Source organism: Scyliorhinus torazame, chromosome 8 (assembly GCF_047496885.1).
Source record: "Scyliorhinus torazame isolate Kashiwa2021f chromosome 8, sScyTor2.1, whole genome shotgun sequence".
NCBI lineage: Eukaryota > Metazoa > Chordata > Chondrichthyes > Carcharhiniformes > Scyliorhinidae > Scyliorhinus > Scyliorhinus torazame.
In genome coordinates this window covers 261,867,463-261,892,781 of record NC_092714.1, presented here as the reverse complement: position 1 = coordinate 261,892,781, position 25,319 = coordinate 261,867,463, and the positions used below count along the sequence as shown (strand labels likewise).

Here is a 25,319-nt window from a genome sequence, read left to right as displayed (position 1 = left end):
TGAGCATAGAAATGGCTTTATTAGAACCATATTGGTCCTCTGGCTCACTGGGGGTGACTCTGACATTAGCCAATGCTGTAAAATAGGAAGTAGCGATTCAGCCCCCAGTTTATAGAGTCGAAGATGTTTACAGCACGGAAACGGGCCCTTTGGCCGAGCTTGTCCATGCCGCCTTATACATCTCCCTATATTCAGGAGAGGTGTAAGACTAGCACGTGATTGTTACCATCCAAATTACGCTACCAGCCAAAGGCAAAACGGCATTCAGTGAAAATTAACAATCTGAGGTGGTTGGAACAGATTTCCCCCCCCCTGGTTTGTGGTTTTAGTTGCATCATCCAGATTCAATGGGAAGATTGTTGAACAAAGGTTAGTGTCCTTTCTGTAGCCATCCCCACAAGCATTCAGACAAAACTCAGACAAAATCAACTTCGATCGACTGGATATTGTGTCCCAGTGGCTGAAAACCATCTCCCCCACCAGGCCCTGTTTTCTCAATCCTCAAAAGACCTATTTTCCAGGGGAGAGCAAGGGAAAGACATCAGAAATTCTGAAACTCCCCTTGAGGCCCGGCAGCATTCATATTAATGAGTGGGAGGAGCTTGCTACCAATTATTCAAAATGGCAACAGCTTGTCCATCAAGTTTGGGTGTGAAATCTGCCAATCAGGATAAGAGCTCAGCATTTAGGACTGAAATGAAGAGATTATTTCATTCAAATTCAGGTGGCCGTGGATGCTCATCAGCTGAGCACATTTACGACTGAGGTCGATAACCTTTGGACTCTAAGGCAATGAAGCTGGAGTTGAATTGAAGATCAGTATTGATTTTATTGAGTGGCAACACAGGCTCGAATGGCCGACCCTTTTTATGTTTGCTGTCTAGGTTTATTCGTGGATAGTGACTGCTTGGGACAAAGTGCTGGAAGAGGGAGAGTGAGAGGAGAGAAATTAAGAGACAGCAGCTGGCAAGGAAAGAAAAGCATGCACTTAAGGGGGAGGGGGAGCAACCCCAAGGCGTGGTCCACATAGGTACCAATGACATAGGTAGGAAAAGGGATAGGGATGTAAGGCAGGAATTCAGGGAGTTAGGGTGGAAACCTAGGTCTAGGACAAACAGAGTTATTATCTCTGGGTTGTTACCCGTGCCACGTGCTAGAGAGATGAGGAATAGGGAGAGAGAGGAGTTGAACACGTGGCTACAGGGATGGTGCAGGAGGGAGGGTTTCAGATTCCTGGATAATTGGGGCTCATTCTGGGGTAGGTGGGACCTCTACAAACGGGATGGTATACACCTGGACCAGAGGGGTACCAATTTCCTGGGGGGGATATTTGCTAATGCTCTTCGGGAGGATTTAAACTAGTTCAGCAGGGTATTGGGAACCTGAACTGTAGCTCCAATATACAGGAGGTTGAGAGTAGTGAGTTCATGGGTAAGGTTTCAAAGTTGCAGGAGTGTACCGGCAGACAGGAAGGTGGTTTAAAGTGTGTCTACTTCAATGCCAGGAGCATCCGGAATAAGGTGGGTGAACTTGCGGCATGGGTTGGTACCTGGGACTTCGATGTTGTGGCCATCTCGGAGACATGGGTAGAGCAGGGACAGGAATGGTTGTTGCAGATGCCGTGGTTTAGATATTTCAGTAAGCTCAGGGAAGGTGGTAAAAGAGGGGGAGGGGTGGCATTGTTAGTCAAGGACAGTATTACGGTGGCAGAAAGAACGTTTGATGAGGACTCGTCTACTGAGGTAGTTTGGGCTGAGGTTAGAAACAGGAAAGGAGAGGTCACCCTGTGAGGGGTTTTCTATAGTCCTCTGAAAAGTTCCAGAGATGTAGAGGAAAGGATTGCAAAGATGATTCTGGATAGGAGCGAAAGCAACAGGGTAGATGTTATGGGGGACTTTAACTTTCCAAATATTGACTGGAAAAGCGATAGTTCGAGTACTTTAGATGGGTCCGATTTTGTCCAATGTGTACAGGAGGGTTTCCTGACGCAATATGTAGATAGGCCAACGAGAGGCGAAGCCATATTGGATTTGGTACTGGGTAATGAACCAGGACAGGTGTTAGATTTGGAGGTAGGTGAGCACTTTGGATATAGTGACCACAATTCGATTATGTTTACTTTAGTGATGGAAAGGGATAGGAATATACCGCAGGGCAAGAGTTATATCTGGGGGAAAGGCAATTATGATGCGATGAGGCAAGACTTAGGATGCATTGGATGGAGAGGAAAACTGCAGGGGATGGGCACAATGGAAATATGGAGCTTGTTCAAGGAACAGCTACTGCGTGTCCTTGATAAGTATGTACCTGTCAGGCAGGGAGGATGTGGTCGAGTGAAGGAACCGTGGTTTACTAAAGCAGTTGAAACACTTGTCAAGAGGAAGAAGGAGGCTTATGTAAAGAGCAGACGTGAAGGTTCAGTGAGGCCGCTCGAGAGTTACAAGTTAGCAAGGAACGATCGAAAGAGAGAGCTAAGAAGAGCCAGGAGGGGACATGAGAAGTCTTTGGCAGGTAGGATCAAGGATAACCCTAAAGCTTTATGTCAGGAATAAAAGAATGACTAGCGTAAGAGTAGGGCCAGTCAAGGACAGTAGTGGGAAGTTGTGCGTGGAGTCCGAGGAGATAGGAGAGGTGCTAAATGAATATTTTTCATCAGTATTCACACAGGAAAAGGACAACGTTGTTGAGGAGAATACTGAGATACAGGCTACTAGACTAGAAGGGCTTGAGGTTCATAAGGAGGAGCTTTTAGCAATTCTGGAAAGTGTGAAAATAGATAAGTCCCCTGGGACGGATGGGATTTATCCTAGGATTCTCTGGGAAACTAGGGAGGAGATTGCTGAGACTTTGGCTTTGATCTTTAAGTCATCCTTGTCTACAGGAATAGTGCCAGAAGACTGGAGGATAGCAAATGTTGTCCCCTTGTTCAAGAAGGGGAGTAGAGACAACCTCGGTAACTATAGACCAGTGAGTCTTACTTCTGTTGTGGGCAAAGTCTTGGAAAGGTTTATAAGAGATAGGGTGTATAATCATCTGGAAAGGAATAATTTGATTAGAGATAGTCAACACGGTTTTGTGAAGGGTAGGTCATACCTCACAAACCTTATTGAGTTCTTTGAGAAGGTGACCAAACAGGTGGATGAGGGTAAAGCAGTTAATGTGGTGTACATGGATTTCAGTAAAGCGTTTGATAAGGTTCCCCACGGTAGGTTATTGCAGAAAATACGGAGGCATGGGATTCAGGATGATTTAGCAGTTTGGATCAGAAATTGGCTAGCTGGAAGAAGACAAAGGGTGGTGGTTGATGGGAAATGTTCAGACTGGAGTCCAGTTACTAGTGGTGTACCACAAGGATCTGTTTTGGGGCCACTGCTGTTTGTCATTTTTATAAATGACCTGGAGGGCGTAGAAGGATGGGTGAGTAAATTTGCAGATGACACTAAAGTCGGTGGAGACAGTGCAGAAGGATGTTACAAGTTACAGAGGGACATAGATAAGCTGCAGAGCTGGGCTGAGAGGTGGCAAATGGAATTTAATGCAGAAAAGTGTGAGGTGATTCATTTTGGAAGGAATAACAGGAAGACTGAGTACTGGGCTAATGGTAAGATTCTTGGCAGTGTGGATGAGCAGGGAGATCTCGGTGTCCATGTACATCGATCCCTGAAAGTTGCCACCCAGGTTGTGAGGGTTGTTAAGAAGGCGTACGATGTATTAGCTTTTATTGGTAGAGGGATTGAGTTTCGGAGCCATGAGGTCATGTTGCAGCTGTACAAAACTCTGGTGCGGCCGCATTTGGAGTATTGCGTGGAATTCTGATCGCCGCATTATAGGAAGGATGTGGAAGCATTGGAAAGGGTGCAGAGGAGATTTACCAGAATGTTGCCTGGTATGGAGGGAAGATCTTATGAGGGAAGGCTGAGGGACTTGAAGCTGTTTTCCTTAGAGAGAAGAAGGTTAAGAGGTGACTTAATTGATGCATACAAGATGATCAGAGGATTTGATAGGGTGGCCAGTGAGAGCCTTTTTCCTCGGATGGTGATGTCTAGCACGAGGGGACATAGCTTTAAATTGAGGGGAGATAGATGTAGGACAGATGTCAGAGGCAGGTTCTTTACTCAGAGAGTAGTAAGGGTGTGGAATGTCCTGCCTGCAACAGTAGTGGACTCGCCAACATTAAGGGCATTCAAATGGTCATTGGATAGACATGTGGACGATAAGGGAATAGTGTAGATGGGCTTTAGAGTGGTTTCACAGGTCGGCGCAAAATCGAGAGCCGAAGGGCCTGTACTGCGCTGTAACGTTCTATGTTCTATGTTCTTTACCGAGTATTGTGGCATTTTGTATCAGCAGTACTGGCCTGTGCTGAAATCCCTCATTCTGAAGAGTGTGGGAGCCCTCTGTTGGTCATCCCTGCAACTGCATTGCCAGGATACTGTGGGAGCAATCTTAGTGAAAACTGAGAAGAACAGTACAGTGAGGGAATAGTTATAGAACATAGAAAATACAGCACAGAACAGGCCCTTTTGCCCACGATGTTGTGCCGAACTTTTGTCCGAGATTAAGAACAAATTAATCTACACCCCATTATTCTACCATAATCCATGTGCCTATCCAATAGCTGCTTGAAACACCGAATGTTTCCGACTCAACTACTTCCACAGGCAGTGCATCTTGAATCAATGCTTAAACATTCATTCCTCCTCCTCCACCAGTATACTTGATGGGCTAAATGGCCTACTTCTGCTCCAAGTCTTGTAGTCTACTATGGCTGTGATGTGTGCCATCTTCAAGCTGCATTGCAGCAACTCAGCGAGCTCCTTCGACAGCATCTTCCAAACCCGTGACTTCTAGCAGCCAGAATGACAAGGGCAGCAGACGCAGGGGAACACCACCACTGGCAAACATCTTCTGCTCTTTGAGTGGCTGGCGGGTTCTGCCTAATATTTATTACAAATATGCATTTCATTCATTCCCATGTATGTCCTTTCCTTTAACATGACAAGTGCATTGATTAGATTCAAACAGAAATTGTCCTCATGAAAACCTGAATATTGTGCATCCTGGAAGCTTACTATCCCACTCTAGGGTTGCCAACCCTCCTGGATTGCCCTGAAGTCTCCAGAAACTTAAGCTTTCTTGCAACGGCACTTCTGTGCTTCATCCCTTTTGGTTGTGTTGGCTCCATAGGCCAGTGGGCTCGAACCTTTTTTACATCATGGCACACCTTTATGTGAAAAAAGATTTTGAGGCACACCTCCCATTTTCTCCAACTGAACTGCCCTCTTTCAAAAAGCCTTGTGTCTCCAAACCTCCCAAAAAACACAGTAAGAAGTCTTACAACACCAGGTTAAAGTCCAACAGGTTTGTTTCGATGTCACAAGCTAGTGGTGTTTAAGCTGGTGTTGTAAGACTTCTTACTGTGCTCACCCCAGTCCAACGCCGGCATCTCCACATCCAAAATACACGTCAAGGCACCATTTAATACAATTTTCATTAGCGTAAGAAGTTTACAATGAAAGTCATCACCGTTTGCATATCAAACACAATATTGGAACCTGTTTCTCCTTTTTTGAACTTTATTAGTTCCTGTTTCTTGCCTCTGTCTTCTTGCCTTCCTGGGAACTTTGTTTTTATATTACTTCTCCCTGTCTTCTCTCCTCCTTTTTTTCAACCTCTCCCCATCTCCCTCGCTTCTCCCTGGTCTTTTTTTTTGAAAATATTTTTATTCTCCTCCTTTTTCACATTTTCTCCCAAATTTGCACCCATCAACAATAAATAATAAACAGTAACGAATATAATGTCAATCCCCATATCAATAACAACGATCCCATCCTCCCAACAAACCCCCAAACATTAGCCCGCATGTTAACATAAACAAATGACAAAGAGGAATCAGGAATCACCCATAGTCACCATTAACACATACAGTCCCCCTCCTCCCAATTCTCCCAGCCCCCCCCCCCCAACTAATGTTCGACGTTATCCAGTTCTTGAAAGTGCATAATGAATAACGTCCATGAATTGTAGAACCCCTCCATCCTTCCCCTCAGTTCAAACTTAACCTTCTCAAGAGTCAAGAATTCCAGCAGGTTCCCCCGCCACGCCAGCGCACAGGGTGGAGAGGTTGCTCTCCAACCTATCAGGATCCGCCTTCGGGCGATCAACGAGGCGAAGGCTACAACATCTGCCTCCGCACCTGCTTCCATCCCCGGCTGGTCCGACACCCCGAATATGGCCTCCCGAGGGCCCGAGTCCAGTTTCACGTGCACCACTTTAGAGATTGCCCTAAAAACCTCCTTCCAGTAACCCTCCAGCTTTGGACAGGACCAGAACATATGAACGTGATTAACGGGGTGCCCCCCCCCCGCAACGTTCACACACATCTTCTACCCCTTCAAAGAGCCGGCTCATCCTCGCCGTTGTGAGGTGTGCTCTATATACCACCTTCAGCTGTATCAGCCCCAACCTCGGGCATGAGGTGGAGGCGTTCACTCTCTGGAGAACCTCACACCAGAACGCCTCCTCTATAACCTCTCCCAACTCTTCCTCCCACTTTGCTTTGATCCCTTCCAGTGGTGCCTTCTCCTCTTCCAAAAGAGCCCCGTAAACCGCCGACACTACCCCCTTCTCCAGTCCCCCTGTCGTCAGCACCTCCTCCAGCAATGTGGAGGCCGGCTCCATTGGGAAGCTCAGTATCTCCTTTCTGGCAAAATCTCGTACCTGCATGCATCTAAACATTTCCCCCTGCTCCAGCCCATACTTCGCTTCCAGCTCCTTCATTCCTGCAAACCGACCCCCAAGAAACAAATCTTTTAGCGTCTTAATCCCCTTCTCCTCCCATTTCCGAAAATTTCCGTCCCACTTCCCTGGCTCAAATCTGTGGTTTCCCCGAATCGGCATTTCCCTTGACCCTAAACCCAACCCGAAGTGTTGGCAAAACTGCCTCCAAATTCTCAATTAAATTAATAATAACGAACTCCCTGAGTATTTCCCTGGGGCTATCGGGAGCGGTGCTGTTGCTAGTGCCTTCAATCCCGACCCCCTGCACAAACTCTCCTCCATTCTGACCCACTGGGAATCAACCCCTCTGACCCAGCTCCGCACATTCTCCACATTCGCCGCCCAGTAATAATACATCAGGTTCGGAAGACCCAAACCCCCTGCCTGCCTTCCCCTCTGTAGCAGCACCTTTCTAACTCTGGCCACCTTCCCTCCCCATATGAACGCGTTAATCCTTCCCTCAATCTCTCTAAAAAATACCTTTGGCAGGAAAATCGGCAGGCATTGGAAAATAAACAGAAACCGTGGCAACACATTCATTTTAACCACCTGTGCCCAACCCGCCAGTGACAGAGGGAGACCATCCCACCTTGCCAGGTCAGCGTTCACTCTCCCCACCAAACTAGAAATGTTGTACCTACGGAGCCCCCCCCCACCCCCAGGCAACCTGCACCCCTAGGTATCTAAAGTGAGTCCATGCCCTACGGAATGGCAGCCCCCCCCCACCCCTGCCCTCACCCCCGGTCGAGACACCACAAAATACTCACTCTTGTCTAGATTTTATTTGTATCCCGAGAAAGACCCAAACACCCGAAGCAGCTCCAATATTCCCCCTATTGACACACTCGGTTCCGACACGTATAACAAGTCATCGGCATGTTGGGACACCCTATGCTCTATCTCCCCCACCCCCCGCACTATCCCTTCTTCCCTTTCCACACCCCCTAACTTCTTAATGCGATGGCCAACGGCTCAATCGTGAGTGCAAACAGCAGAGGGGACATCCCTGCCTAGTCCCACGATGGAGAGAAGAGTGCCTCGAGCTGATGTTGTTTGTGCGGACACTCGCCCTCGGCTCCTTATATAGCTCTCTGGCTCTTACTCTCTTTTTGGGCTTTTGCTTTTTGCACAGGCACATGTCATGGTCGGCATCCCCAATCCCCAAAGGACCCTGGCTCTCCTGTACATGAGTCAGCCAGGAAAGGGCTGCACATGCGCGGTTCTGAATTTTTACATGACTAAGCCCATGTACACGATCCTGACCGATGTAAAAAATCTGAACCACGCATGTGCCGTCTATCCCCAGCCGACGCAAGCGTGGCTGGCCCAGGGTTAATTGTGACTTGCAGATGATGACCATGGAGCTGAAAACTAAGATTAGATTTACCTCATTTTCATTCATGTTTAATCATTTTGAATCTTATCTTGCGGCACACCTGTGGAGCCTGGGGGCACAGCGGTTCGGAACCTCTGCCACAGGCATCCGCATTCTGCCAACATTTTTTATGAAGTTGGTTAATAATGTGATAATGACCAGCTAATTTATCTTTTTGTGATGTAGATTGAGGGATGGATAAGGGCCAGGACACCCCCCCCCCCCTCACCTCCCCCTCCACCCCCCCCCCCCCCCCCCCACACACACACACACACCTCCCCTCCCCACGTGCCGCTCTTCCTCGAATCGGGACATTTTACATCTACGCGAGCCGGCAGATGGGAACTCCGTTTAACGTCTCGTTAGAAAGACGGCACCTTCGACTGTGCAGCAGTTCCTCAGTACAGCACTGGAGGGCAGCTTTGATTTTTTTTTTTGGGTGCTCAAACCCTGGAGTGGGGGCTTGAATGCAGAACCTTGTGACTCAGAGGGGAGAGTGCTACCCACTGAACCACATCGGACACATTGTGAACAGCTTAGGAGGAAATTCATTAGAGTGTTGGCAGAAATGTAGTATTCTTTGAATGCATTTTTGCTATAGAAATATTGGAAAAGGAGCAGAAAAGCTATTTGACGTTTTGAGATGACAAAACATGTGGTAAAATCTCCAAAAATACATCCCACCAGAGTTAATAACCCTTGACTAATCGGCACAAAAGTTATTGAATTAGTAACCCAGCCTGAAACCCCACTGATAGTCAATGACATTCCTTTCCTTTTCTTAATCTTAATTAGTTCCAGAGACCTTTACCCCGATGGAACACCTTGAATCCCAGATGACTTGGAGAAACCGTCGGAGACTCGGATTCAAACTTTTATGTTGAAATAAAATACCAAAGCATCTTAACGTTCTGCTGACCGAGCCGCAACTTCCTGGAATGATAGAATGATGCAATGCAGAAGGAAGCAATCTGGCCCATGGTGCTCCTGCCTGTATCGAGGGAAGTGCACAGTAACAGGAGAATAACAAACACAAGTTGCATTAATGCGGTGCCTGTGAAGCAATAAAATACCCCAAGTACTGCATAATGAAAAAATAAACCAGAGAAGGGGATTGGAGGGCATTTGACTGAAAACTCCATCAAAGTGGTAGGTTTCACGGAGAATCTTAAAAGATGGGCGTGCAGGAGAGAGAGATGGCAAAGGAAATCCAAAGCGTGGAGCCCAGTTTGAAGTCAGGGATGCTCAGGGGGCCAGAATGAGAGGGGTACAGCTGTCCCCCAGGTTTGTGGAGATAAAGATCAGGAGGAGTGAGGCCACGGAGGGATTTGAAAACAGAACTGAGAACTCCAAATTTGAGGTATTGCTTAACCAGGAGCCAGTGTAGAACAGTGATCACAGGGATGATATATAAATGTTGTTTAACGAAGTTGGGATAAGTCAGCAGATCTTTGGTTAACTGTGGAGGGGGGGGGGGGGGGGGGGATGTGGGAGGCCAGCAAGGGGTGTGTTGGAACAGTCAAGTCCAGAGGTAGCAAAGGTTCTTCAGCAACAGATGAGCTGTAAGCGGGCAACGTAATGGAGGTGTCAATAGACAATAGTGCCGAGGTTGGAGACACACCTCCGGGTCTGGACGGATAACTGAATGATGGAATTGCTCTTCCATCAGCCACTATCTGATGGCCAGCTGCAAAAGAAATGGTCATTTTCCATCACCAGGGACAGACCTGACCGACTGAATCCCATCACAATATCCAAGATCAAGTATCCAAGTACCTCATGAGCATCTGCCCCTCACCTCTCCCAACTTCAACCTCCAACTCAGTGACAAAACATCCAGGTATCAGCAACAGCTTAAACCACATGAAGCGGTGGACGAAAAAGAAAATCTTTTAGTTTTACCCTACTAATAAGACTCGGTAAATAATTGTAACTTGTCTATTGGATTGTACTTTTACAGTGTTTGCGTTGAATTGACATATAAACTGTGAGCACTGTGACTATCCCACATTCTGTCTCTCACAATGAGTGTTCACAGCAGCTGTCAAGTCCCAGAACCCAAGACCTGAGCAATATTTCCAGTAAAATCCTTAGGATATTGACAGTGTTGATGTGCACGACTGACGTCTCTTCTAACATTAAACAACCAGTTTTGTTGGGTTACACTTGTTTTTTGAATGGGTTACATTATGTTCTGTGTTAGAAATGTTTTGGGTGGGATTGTCTGTCGGTGTGATTGTCCACTTCGCCTACAGCGCACTCACGCCCATCGATTTCCTGACGGGAAACCCCATTGGCCGTCTGCCGGGATGGGGGATCCCGCTGCCGCCGGGGGCAGGCGGCACCAGAAAGCAGGTGTGGCAGCATGGAGAATCTCGCCTTTTATCGTGAATTGCAGGGCAGCCTGGGTGGCGCACCCTGCTGCCTCACGGCGCCGAGGTCCCGGGTTCGATCCCAGCCCTGGGTCATTGCCCGTGTGGAGTTTGCACATTCTCCCCGTGTCTGCGTGAGTCTCACCCCCACAACCCAAAGATGTGCAGAGTAGGTGGACTGGCCACGCTAAATTGACCCTTAATTGGAAAAAGAAAGAATCAGGTACTCTAAATTTATATGAAAAAATCTTTAATTGTGCACAGGTAGTTAAACAAACTGTCGTCCAAATCCCATATAAGCACCTCCCCTTTTCCATCAAACACCTATCTAATCTATTCTTAAATGTCAACATGATCTCTGATTTTATCAGTGTGTATTAGACACCCTCACAACCCTCTATAGAAAAGAGTACCTGTTGCCTTCTATCCTAAATCTCTTAAGTTTAATCTTACCTTGATGTACTTTGATCAGGACAGTCAACTGCTGCAAAGAGTCTGTTTCTAGCTATTCTGTTCTGCAAGCAGGCATTAAGCAAAGGAATACATTTAATAGGAAGCAAAAACCCCAAGATTTTAGTGAAACATTCGAAGGTTACAGATTAAAATCTATTTTTCTGTCATCAGCGAGTGAAATTCTGGAGAAATTTGTGTATCGACACAGCGACTTGCACAGAACACTCAGTCAGCCTGTAAGGTGTCAGAAGGGGCAATTTGATTTGGGGGGATGGGGGAGGTGTCAGAAGGGGCAATTCGACTTGCAGCTGTCCCCAGCCTTGAAAATGTCATACACGCTTACGAGTGGGAACATGGTCAGTGTGCCAATCAGAGATCCCAGTTGCACTGCTGCTCCACACCACACCAGGGCGCTGTGACTCTCATCACGAAAAATCACTCCGATCATTACCTTGACATACGACAAGGTCCCGGAAAACAAAATCCACGAAATAATCTGCATGATGAGGGAAAACAGCTTGTTATAAAAAGGCTCAAAAAGGGATCAGTCAGTTCAATAAAATAATCGCGATATTAATTCATTCAACAACCCAAGGTTGGCATGAAGTCTTTGAAAAGGACTTGCATTAATAAAGCGCCTTACACAACCCCAGGATGTCCTGCAGCACTTCACAGCCACCCACAAACATTTGAAATGTATGGTCATTATTGTAATGTGGGAAATGCAGGAGACAATTTGCACGCAGCAAGCTCTCAGAACCTGCAATCTGAAGCGGAGTGCATAATCTGTTTTTAGTTGGGATAAGCCCTCCTTAGTTGCACAGCCATAGAAATTGCCACGGAATTGAGCATCTGCTGTGGAATTGACCCTGGCCCTTCCTCCCTCTTAATTTCCCTTCCCCAAGAAGTCCACTGAGGGGGGCCAAGGTCTGGTACGACAGCAACTAGAATTCTAAGCCCAAGACACTCCAGTGACACCAGTTTTCTAATGTACATTAACATGCAGCTCCTTAGTTGCGTGGATTTATACCTTGCATGCTCCACTAGCAGATCTAATGGTAAACGCCTGGACGTGATCAACCATTTCAAATGTTGGAGTTAGAAGACTGTGGGTCTAAAACAGAGGTGGATACATTTTTGGTGAGCAGGGGGGGCTATCGGGGGTGGGCGGGATGCAGATTTCAGGTTACTACCAGGTCAGCCATGATCTTATCAAGTGGCAGAGCAGGCTCGAGGGGTCGCATGACCTACTCCTGCACCTTGTTTGTATATTCATAAGTCACACTCCAGAGATTTGGGCGCCAAATCCGGTGCGACACTGAGGAAATGCTGCATTGTCAGAGACAATGGGCTGACTATTCCAGCCCATCCCGCCGGTAGAATCTTCCGGTCCCGCCAATGGCCACCCTCTGCAGCGGCTCCCCCGGTGGCGGGATGGGCGAGCCACGCAAAACGGTGTAAACATCGGTGGCCAATGGCCAGTCTCATCCAGGTGGCCAATGGCCAGTCTCATCCACCGTGGGAAAACATCAAACTCCCGCCCAGCACTTTTGGGTGATGCCCAAGCTGTCTTGTCAGCAACCAGAAACATTACATCGATTAAAGCATTAAAAAGGACTCAGAGAAATGCTGCATCAAATTGGAAAATATGAAGGCGAATTCTAACCGGAACAAATTTGGCTCCTATAAAAAGATTGAATATTACAAAATCAATCTGTACATAACCTAGAATCATGAAAATGATGATTATATAATTAGTATTTTATGGCCAGAAGAAATAACTCCTTAAACCACAAAAGTGCTGATGTATAAATGTATTAAACGAAGACTAATTGGAATAATGTTTTTGGATTGAACAATTGATGCCTCAAGGGAAAAAGCAAGTTCTCAGCTTCACACTGTGTTGACTTAAAAGCCTATTAATCTTGAAAGTTTTGCTACGTGGCAACAAGCGATATTTGAAAAAAAAAGGTAAGGAGAACAGTATTCGCCTGAGACTTGCTTTGATAGGATCATTAATTGATTCAGCATTGAAGAAGGCCATTCAGCTCATCAGGCCTCTACTGGTCCTTTGAAAGAACTACCTGGGTAGTTCCATTTCCACTGCTCGTTTCCCACAGCCCTGCAGTTTTTCCAATTAACAGTTCAATTATTTACCTAACTTCTTTTCTAAAGTTACTATTGAATCTACTTCCAACGCTCTTTCAGGCAGCGCATTCCAGATCATAATAAGGTCCAGGCACAAATCATTGTGGGGCTCCAAATGGGACAGCTGCTTTTAATTCAAGTGCATATCCATTGTTCTTGTGGCACTGTGGGTGGTGTCCCTGCCTCTGAGCCAAAAGCTCCAGGTTTCAGTCCCACCCCGGGACTTGGTGGCCAAGGAAGGTTTTGTAAGGGCCACGAAGAATCCAGCACGAATTTAAGGATACAAAGTAATAACATTTATTTACAATAACATATATATATACAACAGCAGCAGCAACTTCCCTTGCTGCACACTCCTTCCTGCTGGTTCCTAAACTGGCCAGCTGTATTTATACTAGGAGTTTACTAATGGTTTCTCCGCCCCCCTCATTGGGGAAGCTCATACTCCCACAGGATTGGGGGTTAGTCATTAGTCCCCAGCCAATGGTAAGCAGGCAGGTTATAACATTCCCCCCCCCCCCCCCCAAAGTCCAAGGAATCCACCGAAGACCCTGGCGAAGGAGGGCGTCGGACTCGTTTGCCACAGGCCGGACACCATTTGCACGCGGCGCTGGATCAGGCGGCGTGTAACGAGACGGAGACCGGCGCTTCCGTGATGAACGGCGTAACGGTTGTACATCCACGGCCCGTGGACCCGAGGATTCCCCCTCTGATGCGTCCTGTGTCTCCATCTCGGAGTCAGAGTCTGCTGCCTCCGTCATGTCAGCGTCTCTATCTCCATTCGGTTCTGTAACGACCTGCGCAAGCTTTGAGTGAGGCACCAGTGGAAGATTGTGAGGACTACCTTCCCTTGTCTCTGGTCTCTGCGGCTGTAGAACTGAGCTCCGGGGGCGGGGAATCTTTTGAGGGGATAGTCTTCTGGACAGAACGTGGCCTACATGTTTGTGCTGGAGACGACCCTGGGCTTGCACCTGGTAAGACATAGGGCCCGTTTGACGAAAGATTACGCCAGGAACCCACTGGGCACCACCAGCAAAATTTCGAATGAACACTGGGTCACCGGGCGCAAACTGCCGAATCGGCCGATGCCGAGAAAATCCCTGTCCCTGCCGTTCTTGTGTGCGGCGTACTTTTTCGCCAATGTCCGGGAAAACCATACTAAGGCGGGTGCGAAGTCTCCGGCCCATTAGGAGTTCTGCAGGAGCTACCCCAGTCACTGCATGGGGGGTGGTCCTATACACAAACAAAAAGCGAGCCAGTCTCGTGTCCATTGATCCGGAAGACTGCTTCTTTGGTCCTCTTTTGAATGTCTGCACTGCGCGCTCTGCCAACCCATTTGAAGCCGGGTGGTAAGGGGCAGTGCGGATATGGCGTATGCCGTTCATCTTCATGAACCTCGCAAACTCCTCACTCGTGAATGGAGTGCCGTTGTCCGTGACAAGCACCTCGGGGAGGCCATGCGTACTAAACGATAAACGCATCTTTTCAATTCTTGCGCAGGACGTTGTCCCCTGCATCTTATGCACCTCTAGCCATTTAGACTGGGCGTCAATTAATAGAAGGAACATGGATCCTTGAAAAGGGCCTGCGAAATCTGCATGCAAGCGTGCCCAAGGCCGCCCTGGCCATTCCCAGTGATGTAGGGGCGCGGCCGGCGGAAGCTTCTGATGCTCCTGGCAAATGGAGCAGTTTTGGGCCACCTTCTCAATGTCGGTTTCGAGGCCTAGCCACCAGACATAACTCTGGGCCAACATTTTCATTTTGGTCACACCTGGATGCCCATTGTGCAAGTCTCTTAGTATCAGCTCCTGGCCTTTTTCCGGGACAATCACACGCGTCCCCCACAAGAGGATGCCGCCTTCCACGCTGAATTCTGACAGCTTGGAGGAAAATGCCCGTAACTCGCCTGGGAGCTGTCTATGCTGCCCACCATACAGGACTATGTGCCGAACCTTTGACAGGACTGGCTCCGTCTGAGTCCACTCACAGATCTGTGATGCCGTGACAGGCAAGGTGTCCATAAAATTTAGGGTTGCAACCACCTCACCGGTCGTGGGGGTCGACATGGGGCCGGTCGATAAAGGCAATTGGCTCAGTGCGTCGGCATTTGCTATCTGCGTTCCTGGTTTGTGCTCCAGAGAATACTCGTATGCAGCAAGCAACAAAGCCCAGCGCTGGATCCGTGCGGAAGCAATGGGCGGTATCGGCTTATCCTCTCTGAAAAGTCCCAGCAGAGGCTTATGATCAGTCACGAGAGTGAAATGGCGGCCATACACGTACTGGTGGAAGCGTTTCACCGCAAAAACCACTGCCAGGCCCTCCTTCTCGATCTGCACGTACTTTTTCTCTGGTGCAGTCAATGTGCGGGAGGCGAAAGCTATTGGTCGCTCGCCCCGTTCTCCATCTTGTGGGACAGGACGGCCCCAATACCATACGGGGATGCATCACATGTGACGAGCAAAGGCTTTCCAGGATCATAGTGGGTTAGTAACCCAGACGACGACAATTGTTGCTTTACCCGCCGGAAAGCGGTTTCTTGCGGCTGACCCCAAACCCAGGTGTGATTTTTCTTTAGCAGAAGGTGCAACGGGGCCAGCGTAGTTGCCAGATTGGGGAGGAACTTCCCGTAATAGTTTACGAGACCGAGAAAAGAACGAAGATGCGAAGTGTCAGTCGGGGCGGGGGCCTGTTGAATCGCACGCACCTTCTCTGCGACGGGGTGCAAACCTTCGCGGTCCACCCGATAACCCAGGTAGACTACTTCCTTTGCCTGAAATACGCACTTTGTGCGACGTAACCGGACTCCAGCCTCCGAAAAGCGTCTAAGGACAGCCTCCAGATTTTCCAAATGTTCCTGCTCCGATGTCCCTGCAATCAAAACGTCATCTAAGTAGACAGCAACACGTGGTAAACCTCTCAAAATGCCCTCCATAACACATTGAAAAATAGCACAGGCAGAGGATACTCCAAAGGGCAACCGTGTATATTCATACAGGCCCCGGTGTGTATTAATCGTTACATATGGCCGGGAGGCAGGGTCCAGCTCCAACTGCAGGTAGGCGTGACTCATATCTAATTTTGTGAATGAGAGTCCACCTGCAAGCTTCGCGTAGAGATTCTCTATGCGAGGCATTGGATATCGGTCGAGTCGGGAAGCCGTATTCACTGTAAGTTTATAGTCGCCACACAAGCGAACTGTGGCATCTGGCTTCATTACAGGTACAATTGGTGCTCCCCAGTCAGCAAAACGGATGGGCCTGATAATACCCAAACTCTCCAAACGAGTGAGCTCCCCTTCTACCTTCTCGAGCAAGGCGTAAGGCACCGGGCACGCCCAGAAATAGCGCGGCGTGGCTCCTGGTTCGACTTGGATACGGGCTACGGCCCCCTTTTATTTTCCCCAAACCAGACTGGAATACATCTGGGTATCGTCCTAGCACCTCAGTCAACCCTTCAGAAACTGTTTGGAGGATGTGCTGCCATTGCAACCGCAAGTGGTGCAACCAGTCCCGACCCAACAGGCTGGGCCCATGGTCGCGCACCACGATAAGTGAGAAACGCCCCTCCTGGCGTCCATAAACAACAGGGGTCATTGTAGTTCCTGCAATGTCCAGTGGTTCCCCCGTGTAGGGGGCCAACCTGACCTGTGAGTCGGTTAATGTAAGGGTCGGTATACCCTGCTTGATGCGGTCGAATGTCCTCTGGGCGATCACGGAGACCGCTGCGCCAGTGTCCAACTCCATCTCAAGCGGGTGGCCATTGACCCGTACTATCACCTTAATGGGGGCCACACGGGGAGCTGTCACACAATGCAGCTGCAGGCAGTCGTCCTCCGTCTCCACATCCTCAGGAGTAGTCACCGCAGGTTCATCCACATGGAAGGTACGGCCCCTGGGCTGGTCCCAGTTACTGCCACTGGGCTGGTCCCAGTTTCGGTCGGAACGACGGCGCCTCTGGCGTCCCACGGACCGGCGTCCGTGACGGGGTCGGAACCTATAAGTTTGACACGGACATGGCTCCTCATCCATTGGTTCTGGAGAGGGCTCCCTTCAGGGAGGAATGTCCGACGGCCACTGGCGTCAGTCCGGAGGTCGCCTCGCCCAAGGTACCGCAGGAGCGCGGGGGGACGGTTTCGGACGGAAGGGGTTGCGCCCCAAGGCATGCACTTCCATTCCCTGTAGCTCCTGCACTCCTCGTTCTGTGCTCTCTCGGGACAATACTATTTGAATTGCCTGTTGAAAAGTCAATGTTGGCTCAGCTAACAACTTTCTCTGGGTGGCCTCATTGTTAATACCGCAAATCAAACGGTTGCGTAACATTTCTGACAAGGTCTCACCATAGTCACAGTACTCTGCAATCCTGAGTAGCCTGGATAGAAAATCGGCAAGGGATTCTCCAGGGGTCCTCTCAGCGGTATTAAACCGGTAACGTTGGACTATCGTGGACAGGGTTGGGTTGAAATGTTGCCCCACTATATTCACAAGTTCATCAAACGTTTTGGTGTCCGGCGCAGCTGGGTACGTAAGGCTCCTAATCACCCCAAACGTATGCGGGCCGCAGGCGGTGAGCAATATGACCACCTGGCGCTCGTTTTCGGTGATGTTGTTTGCCCGGAAATAGTAACACAACCATTGTGCGTACTGGTTCCAGCTTTCCAGCGCAGCATCAAAAACATCCAAACGTCCGTACAGAGACATGGTATAATAGAAAACAACTTCCAACCTGTATCCAACAAAAATCCAGGGAGGTGGCTTCAGCAGTGTAGACAGCTATTCACTTTAACCCTCGTCGCCAGTTTTGTAAGGGCCACGAAGAATCCAGCACAAGTTTAGGATACAAAGTAATAACATTTATTTACAATAACATATATATATATATATATATAACAGCAGCAGCAACTTCCCTTGCTGCACACTCCTTCCTGCTAGTTCCTAAACTGGCCAGCTTTATTTATACTTGGAGTTTACTAATGGTTTCTCCGCCCCCCTCATTGGGGAAGCTCATACTCCCACAGGATTGTGGGATTGTCATTAGTCCCCAGCCAATGGTAAGCAGGCAGGTTATAACAGAAGGTGCGTTCATAATGCAGTCAAACAGGTTGAGTATCAACCTGCAAATCTTTCCAAACACACAAATGACTGGCAATGCCACAATTAATGTGGAATGGCGCACTTCCAGCTATAAGCCCCTAGCAACGGACTAGCGACCTGTTCCGGGAATTACTAGCTAAGTGTAACACTGGGTGCGGGGAGAGAATTGGAGGAGGATATATCCATTGTCGCAGCTCTCTATGTTCTACCACCTCACCAGCCCCCTAATCAGGTCAATAATTGGCTTTCAATTGTATGAACTTTAATTTTAGCAAGCAGTCTTTATCTGGAACCACAACAAATGCTTCTGGTGTTCTATATAAACAACATAGATGGACAATCCTCTATCTACCATTTTAGTTACTTCCTCAAATTAATCATTGACCTACTCGTTACAGATCCAGAGGTTCCAGTGCTTGATTCATTCTTTGTTTCCATGGATTGCAGGGTACTTTATGCTCTTCCACTAATGTAATTGTTCACCTCGTCTGCCATTTCTTTATTTTCTGCTGCAATATTAGCCGTGCTTTTCTAAAGGACCCACATCACATTTGACTATCTCTTGCTTCCACCATGATTGGAATAACTTGTATATCTTGATGTCCCTCACCAGCTTCTTTTTGCATTCCTTTTTTAAACAAATTATGCTTTCATGGAATGTGGGAGTCGCTGGCTAGGCAGGTATTGGTTTCAAAGAAGAAAGAACAATACAGCACAGGAACAGGCCCTTCGGCCCTCCAAGCCTGTACTGGTCATGATACCACCCTTGGCCAATACCTTCAGCACATCCTAGTGCCGTATTCTTCTGTACCCTTCCTATCCATGTATTTGTCGAGGTGCCTTTTGAACACCGTTAATGTATCTACTTCCACAACTGTCATAATATCCACTCATGTCTATAATGAGATGCAGACAGGCAGTGATTGACACACAGGATAACCAATGAACACACACGACACAGAACAACCAATCACCAGACAGGACAGCACCACTATAAAGCCCACAGGGCTCTCTCACAAGACACAGCTACTGAGATAGTTTGAGTGCACAAGCCAGTGAGCACCATCTCCATATGGTAGAGAGCTAGTCTGGTCAAGCCAGTAGGAGGTTATCAGTTAGGTTAATAGAGTGTCAACTCACCGCAGACTATGTACAGCAATCAGCAGGTTCAATAAAACAGTGTTGGACCATCTCCTGTGTCGGAAGCCTGTTTCTAGTTTCACTGCATCCAGTTGCAGTCAACGTTGATCCAACTCACTTAACACATCAACAACCTTCCTTGGTAGCGCGTTCCAGGCACTCACCACCCATCCCTATATAAATATTTCCAATGACCCAGCCTTCACTGCTCGCTGGGGAAGAGAATTCCAAACACTAACCACCCTCTGAGAGCAGAAATTCCTCCTCATTCCATCTTAAATGCGAGACGTCCTGGGCTGGATTCTCCGCTATCCCCTTCGCGCGTCCCGGACCGCCCCACCACAGTGCCCCCAGCCCCGAATATGTCCACCCCTGGCCGCAGATCGGCCGTCCCCTGACTGTGGCGGCACTGGACTTAGTCCGCAGCCACCACGCCGAGTTCCCGACGGGTGAGACCACACGTGTCCCGCGCCGGCGGGAACTCGGCCGGTCGGGGGGCGGAGCGTCAGGGGGTAAGCCTCAGGAAATGGCCGGAGGCCGTGGATACGTGGCGCGGCGGCTTTGGAGGGGGCGGAGCATCGCGGAAGCGGCGCTGCTCCCGATTCTGTCGGGGGTTTGGAGTCTCCGCCCCGTTGCCGATCACGATTTCGGCATCGGCGATCGGAGAACTCTATTTTTAAACTGTACCCCTGTTTCTAGATTTCATCACGTGGTTAGCACTGCTGCCTCACGGAGCTAAGGACCCGGGTTCGATCCAGGCCCCGGGTTACTGTCTGGGTGGAGCTTGCACATTCTCCCCGTGTCTGCGTGAGTTTCCTCTGGGTGCTTCGGCTCCTTCCCACAGTCCAATGATGCACAGGTTAGGTGGATTGGCCATGCTAAGTTGCCCCTTAGTGTCCAAGTTAGGTGGAGTTATGGGGAGAGAGTTTAAGGGAACGGCCGTCGGGAGGTTGCCCTTTCAGAGGGTCAGTGCAGAGTGCAGCACTGATGCATCGAATGGCCTCCTTCTGCAGGGATTCTATGGTTCCAACAGCACAGTCAACGTTCTGTGAATTGTCCCTAATGCAAGTGTATCCCAACTTAACTAAGGTGGCCAAAACGGTACACAGGTGTGGCTTCACCTTTGCCCCAGAATTGTTACAAGACTTTGCTATTTTTATACTCTATCCTCATTGCAATAAAGATTCTGTTTCCCAGCTAATTACTCACTGTATCCTGCACGCTGATCTTCTGTGACTCATGTACAAAGACACCCAGACCACTCTGCACCGCATCATTCCATAGACTTTCTCCACTTAAATAATATTCTGCCTTTCTAGTCTTCCTACCGAAGTGGACGACCTCACATTATGCTCCACTTTCTGCCCTCTTATTTAACCTCCGTAGGTGTGGGTTCTTTCTTTTGAACCATTCCAGGGGCACACACAAAATCTCTTGATTTCCCACATTCAGCCCTGGATGGCCAATCATTTTCCAAAACCTATTACCTAAAAATGGCTCCTCAAACAGTGCAGCACCCCCTCAGCAATGCACTGCAGTGTCCGTCTCGGGTTTTTCGCTCCAGAGACTTAATCGGATAATCCAGTGCAGTGCTGAGGGATCTGCGCTGTAGGAGTTGGACGTCTTTTGGATGAGATGCTAAACTCTTGTCTGTCCTCTCAGATGGATGTAAAAAAAATCTGGTGGCACCATTTTAATGAGCTTTTATCCCTCAACCAACATTGTATACCTGTTTGTGAGACCTTGCTTTGTGAAAATTGGCTGTCCCATTTCCAATAATAATAATAATGTTTATTGTCACAAGTAGGCTTACATTAACACTGCAATGAGGGGCTGGTTTAGCACAGTGGCTAAACAGCTGGTTTGTAATGCAGAACAAGGCCAGCAGCGCGGGTCCGGCCTCCCCGAACAGGCACCGGAATGTGGTGACTAGGGGCTTTTCGCAGTCACTTCATTGAAGCCTACTTGTGACAACAAGCGATTATTATCATGAAGTTACTGATAAGCCATCAATGAACACACAACGAGTGGTGAACGTAACTGAGGCTTTAATAAACTAAACAGAAAGCCTCTTGGCCTCGGATCCCAAACTGGATCAGAGGCAGAGACCAGCCATCTTTATATCGGGAGGCGGAGTCATCGGGCAGTGGTTTAACACATTACATATAATACAGTAGCCGTTTACCACAATACACTACAGTGGTTTACCACATTCACCCCCTGTTAAAAAACGAGTCCAGCGGGGGTGAAGTGGACTTAAAGATCAAATCTGTCGGGGGCCTTGACCTTCCGCCGTGATTGCCTCAGTCCCGGCTGTGGTGTGGGCACCAGTGTTGAGACCTGCGCGTCCGGGATCGTGTCGTCCTCTTCTTCACCCAGTAGTTGAGTCGCTGGAGGGGGGGGTGGTGTATGGGCGGGGGTGGTGGTGATGGTCGCCGGTGGGCCTGCGGGTGCCAGTTCTCGAAGTAGGTGGGTAGAGGTGGGTGGAGACGGTGCCAGATCCCGGAGGGAGACTGTTTCCTGTCGCCCGTCATGATGTGCCACGTAAGCATATTGTGGATTGGCATGGATGAGCAGGACCTTCTCGACGAGGAGATCTGATTTATGACTCCTCGCATGCTTCCGGAGGAGGTCGGGCCCTGGGACTGTCAGCCAGGATGGAAGCGAGACCCCGGGGGTGGACTTCCTGGGAAGGCAAACGTACGTTCGTGAGGGATCTCATTGGGGGCAGTGCACAAGAGCAACCGGATGGAGTGGAGCGCATCGGGGAGGACCTCCTGCCAGCGGGAGACTGGGAGACGTCTAGACCGTAGGGCCAGGAGGACGGCCTTCCAGACCGTCGCATTCTCCCTCTCCACCTGTCCGCTGCCCCGGGGGTTGTAGCTGGTCGTCCTGCTGGAGGCGATGCCCTTGCTGAGCAGGAACTGACGCAACTCGTCGCTCATGAAGGAGGAACCCCGATCGCTATGGATGTAAGTGGGGAACCCGAACAAGGTGAAAAGACTGTGCAGGGCCTTGATGATGGTGGCAGAGATCACGTCAGGGCAGGGGACGGAAAGGGGAATCTTGGGTATTCGTCAACAATGTTGATGGAGTACACGTTACGCTTAGTGGAGGGGAGGGCCCCTTTGAAGTCAATGCTGAGGTGCTCAAAGGGGCGAGAGGCCTTTACCAGGTGCACGCTGTCTGGCGGATAGAAGTGCGGTTTGCACTCCGCGCAGACCTGGCAGTCCCTGGTCACGGACCTGACCTCCTCGATGGAGTAAGGCAGGTTGCGAGCCTTGATAAAGTGAAAAAAACGGGTGACCCCCCCAGGTGATAGAGGTCATTGTGGAGGGCCCGAAGTCGGTCTACTTGTGCGCTGGCACATGTAGCGGGATAGGGCATCTGGGGCTCATTGAGTTTCCCAGGTCGATAATAGATATCATAGTTGTAGGTGGAGAGCTCGATCCTCCACCTCAAATTCTTGTCGTTCTTGATCTTGCCCCGCTGTGTATTGTTAAACACGAAGTCAACCGACCGTTGGTCAGTGAGGAGAGTGAATCTCCTGCCGGCCAGGTAATGCCGCCAATGTCGCACAGCTTCTACAATGGCTTGGGCTTCCTTTTCGATGGAGGAGTGTCGAATTTCGGAGGCATGGAGGGTACGGGAGAAGAAAGCCACGGGCCTGCCCGCCTGGTTGAGGGTAGCGGCCAGAGCAAAGTCCGACGCATCGCTCTCCACCTGGAACGGAATGGACTCGTCCACAGCGTGCATCGTGGCTTCGGCAATATCTGCCTTGATGCGGTTGAAGGCCTGGCGGGCCTCAGCCGTCAGGGGAAAAATGGTGGATTTGATAAGTGGACGGGCCTTGTCCACATAATTGGGGACCCACTGGGCAGAGTAAGAGAAGAACCCCAGGCATCTCTTCAGGGCCTTGGGGCAGTGGGGGAGGGGGAGTTCCAGGAGGGGGCGCATGCGGTCGGGGGAGGGCCCTAGGACTCCATTTTCCACAGCGTAGCCAAGGATGGCTAGGCGGGTTGTGCGGAAAACCTATTTTTCCTTATTGTAGGTGAGGTTCAGTTTAGCGATGTGGAGGAAGTGCCGGAGGTTTTCGTCATGGTGCTGGTCATGGCCGCAGATGGTGACATTATCTAAGTACGGGAACGTGGCCCGCAGTCCGTACTGGTCAACCATTCGGTCCATTTCTCGTTTGTAGACCGAGACCCCATTGGTGACGCCGAAGGGGACCCTGAGGAAGTGGTAGAGGCGGCCATCTGCCTCGAAGGCAGTGTATTGGCGGTCCTCCGGGCGGATAGGGAGCTGGTGGTACGTGGACTTCATGTCAACTGTGGAGGAAACTCTATACTGCGCAATCTGGTTGACCATGTCAGATAGGCGGGGGAGGGGGTACGCATCGAGCTGCGTGTACCGGGTGATGGTCTGACTGTAGTCGATGACCGTCCGGTGCTTCTGCCCAGTCTTGACGACCACCACTTGGGGCCTCCAGGAGCTGGTACTAGCCTCAATGATCACCTCTCGTAGGAGTCGCTGGACCTCTGACCTGATAAAAGCCCTGTCCTGGGCTTACAGTCCGGGGTGAGGTTAGCGAAGAGCGAGGGTGGGGTGACCTTAAGGGTCATGAGGTTACAGACGGTGATGGGGGGCAGGAGTCCACCAAACTTTAAGGTAAGGCTTTGGAGGTGGCACTGGAAGTCGAGCCCCAGTAATAGGGCAGCGCAGAGATGGGGAAGGACGTAGAGTTTGAAGTTAGTGTTCTCTACGCCTTGTACAGTAAGGGTCATGACACAGTACCCCTGGATTGCTACTGAATGTGATCCGGAAGCCAGGGAGATTTTCTGGGTCGCGGGTAAGATTGGGAGGGAGCAGCGCCTTACCGTATCTGGGTGTATGAAGCTGTCTGTGCTCCCGGAGTCGAAAAGGCAGGTCGTCTCGTGCCCGTTGATCTGGACGGTCATTGTAGATTTTTTGAGGTGATGAGGCCGGGACTGGTCGATCGTGATGGTGGCGAGCTTCGGGAGGTGATGGGTAGGCCGGTCGGAGGTAGCGCCGGCCAGCGTACGACCGGGTGAGCAGAGCTCCCGGGAGGCTGCGTAGTGGTCCCAATATGGCGGCCCCCATGGGTCGTATGTGGTGGGTGGAGTACAAGATGGTGTTAAAGATGGCAGCCCCCATGGGTCGCACGTGGCGGGTGGAGTACAAGATGGCGTTAAAGGTGGCAGCCCCCATGGGTCGCACGTGGCGGCCACAATTGAAGATGGCGGCGAAGATGGCGGCGCCCACGGGTCGCACATGGCGGGTGGCGCGGCAGCTGGGGGGGGGCCCTGACAGGCAGCAGGCAGCGCTGCTGGGCCTAGGAGTTTTAGGGAGAGATCGGGCCTGGCAGGCTTTTGCAGAGTGGCCCTTCCTCCCACACCCGTTGCAAGTTGCGTTCCGTACAGGGCAGCGTTGTCTGGGATGATTACCCTGACTGCAAAAGTAGCGCTTCGGGCTTCCGGCGTTGGCGGGCTGTCACGCGGCTCAGGTTTGCGCCGCACTCGGGTCGGATGATGGCAGCGCCCACGAGGTCCACGAGGGTGCCACGCGGTCGGAGGTGTAGGCCTCCATGTTCTGGAAGGCCACCTCCAGTAAGTTTGAGAGCTGCACTGTCTCTGGGAGACCGAGTGTACCCCCTTCCAGCAATCGCTGGCGGATGTAGTTCGATTTCATGCCTGCGTCATAAGCGTCCCTGATCAACAGATCCGTGTGTTGGACAGCCGATACCGCCTGGCAAGCACAGTTCCGGCTGAGTACCCACATGGCAGGAATTCTGCTCGTGATTCCCCAGGATCGTTGTCGTCCCGTGGCAAGAAGGTGCCCGGCGTACACCTCGTTTACAGACTTTACATATTGTCCCTTCAGCAGCATTATCGCCTCCGTATACGAGGGGCCATCCCTGATGAGAAGGAAGACTTGCGGGCT

General features: G+C 49.9%; 1 protein-coding gene across 3 annotated transcripts in view; it reads right to left on the bottom strand.

The window, feature by feature from the left end:
• Positions 1-10,760: 10,760 nt before the first annotated feature.
• Positions 10,761-25,319, bottom strand: part of slc52a3-1 (solute carrier family 52 member 3-1) — a 60,421-nt gene continuing 45,862 nt past the window's right edge. For 2 of the 3 annotated variants that reach the window (XM_072515223.1, XM_072515224.1), the window contains exon 4: positions 10,761-11,476. In XM_072515223.1, coding sequence (XP_072371324.1) covers positions 11,264-11,476 — 213 coding nt within the window. In that variant the 3' untranslated portion in view covers positions 10,761-11,263. The remainder of the gene's footprint in view (positions 11,477-25,319) is intronic. The other variant, XR_011948815.1, reaches the window with a different exon arrangement.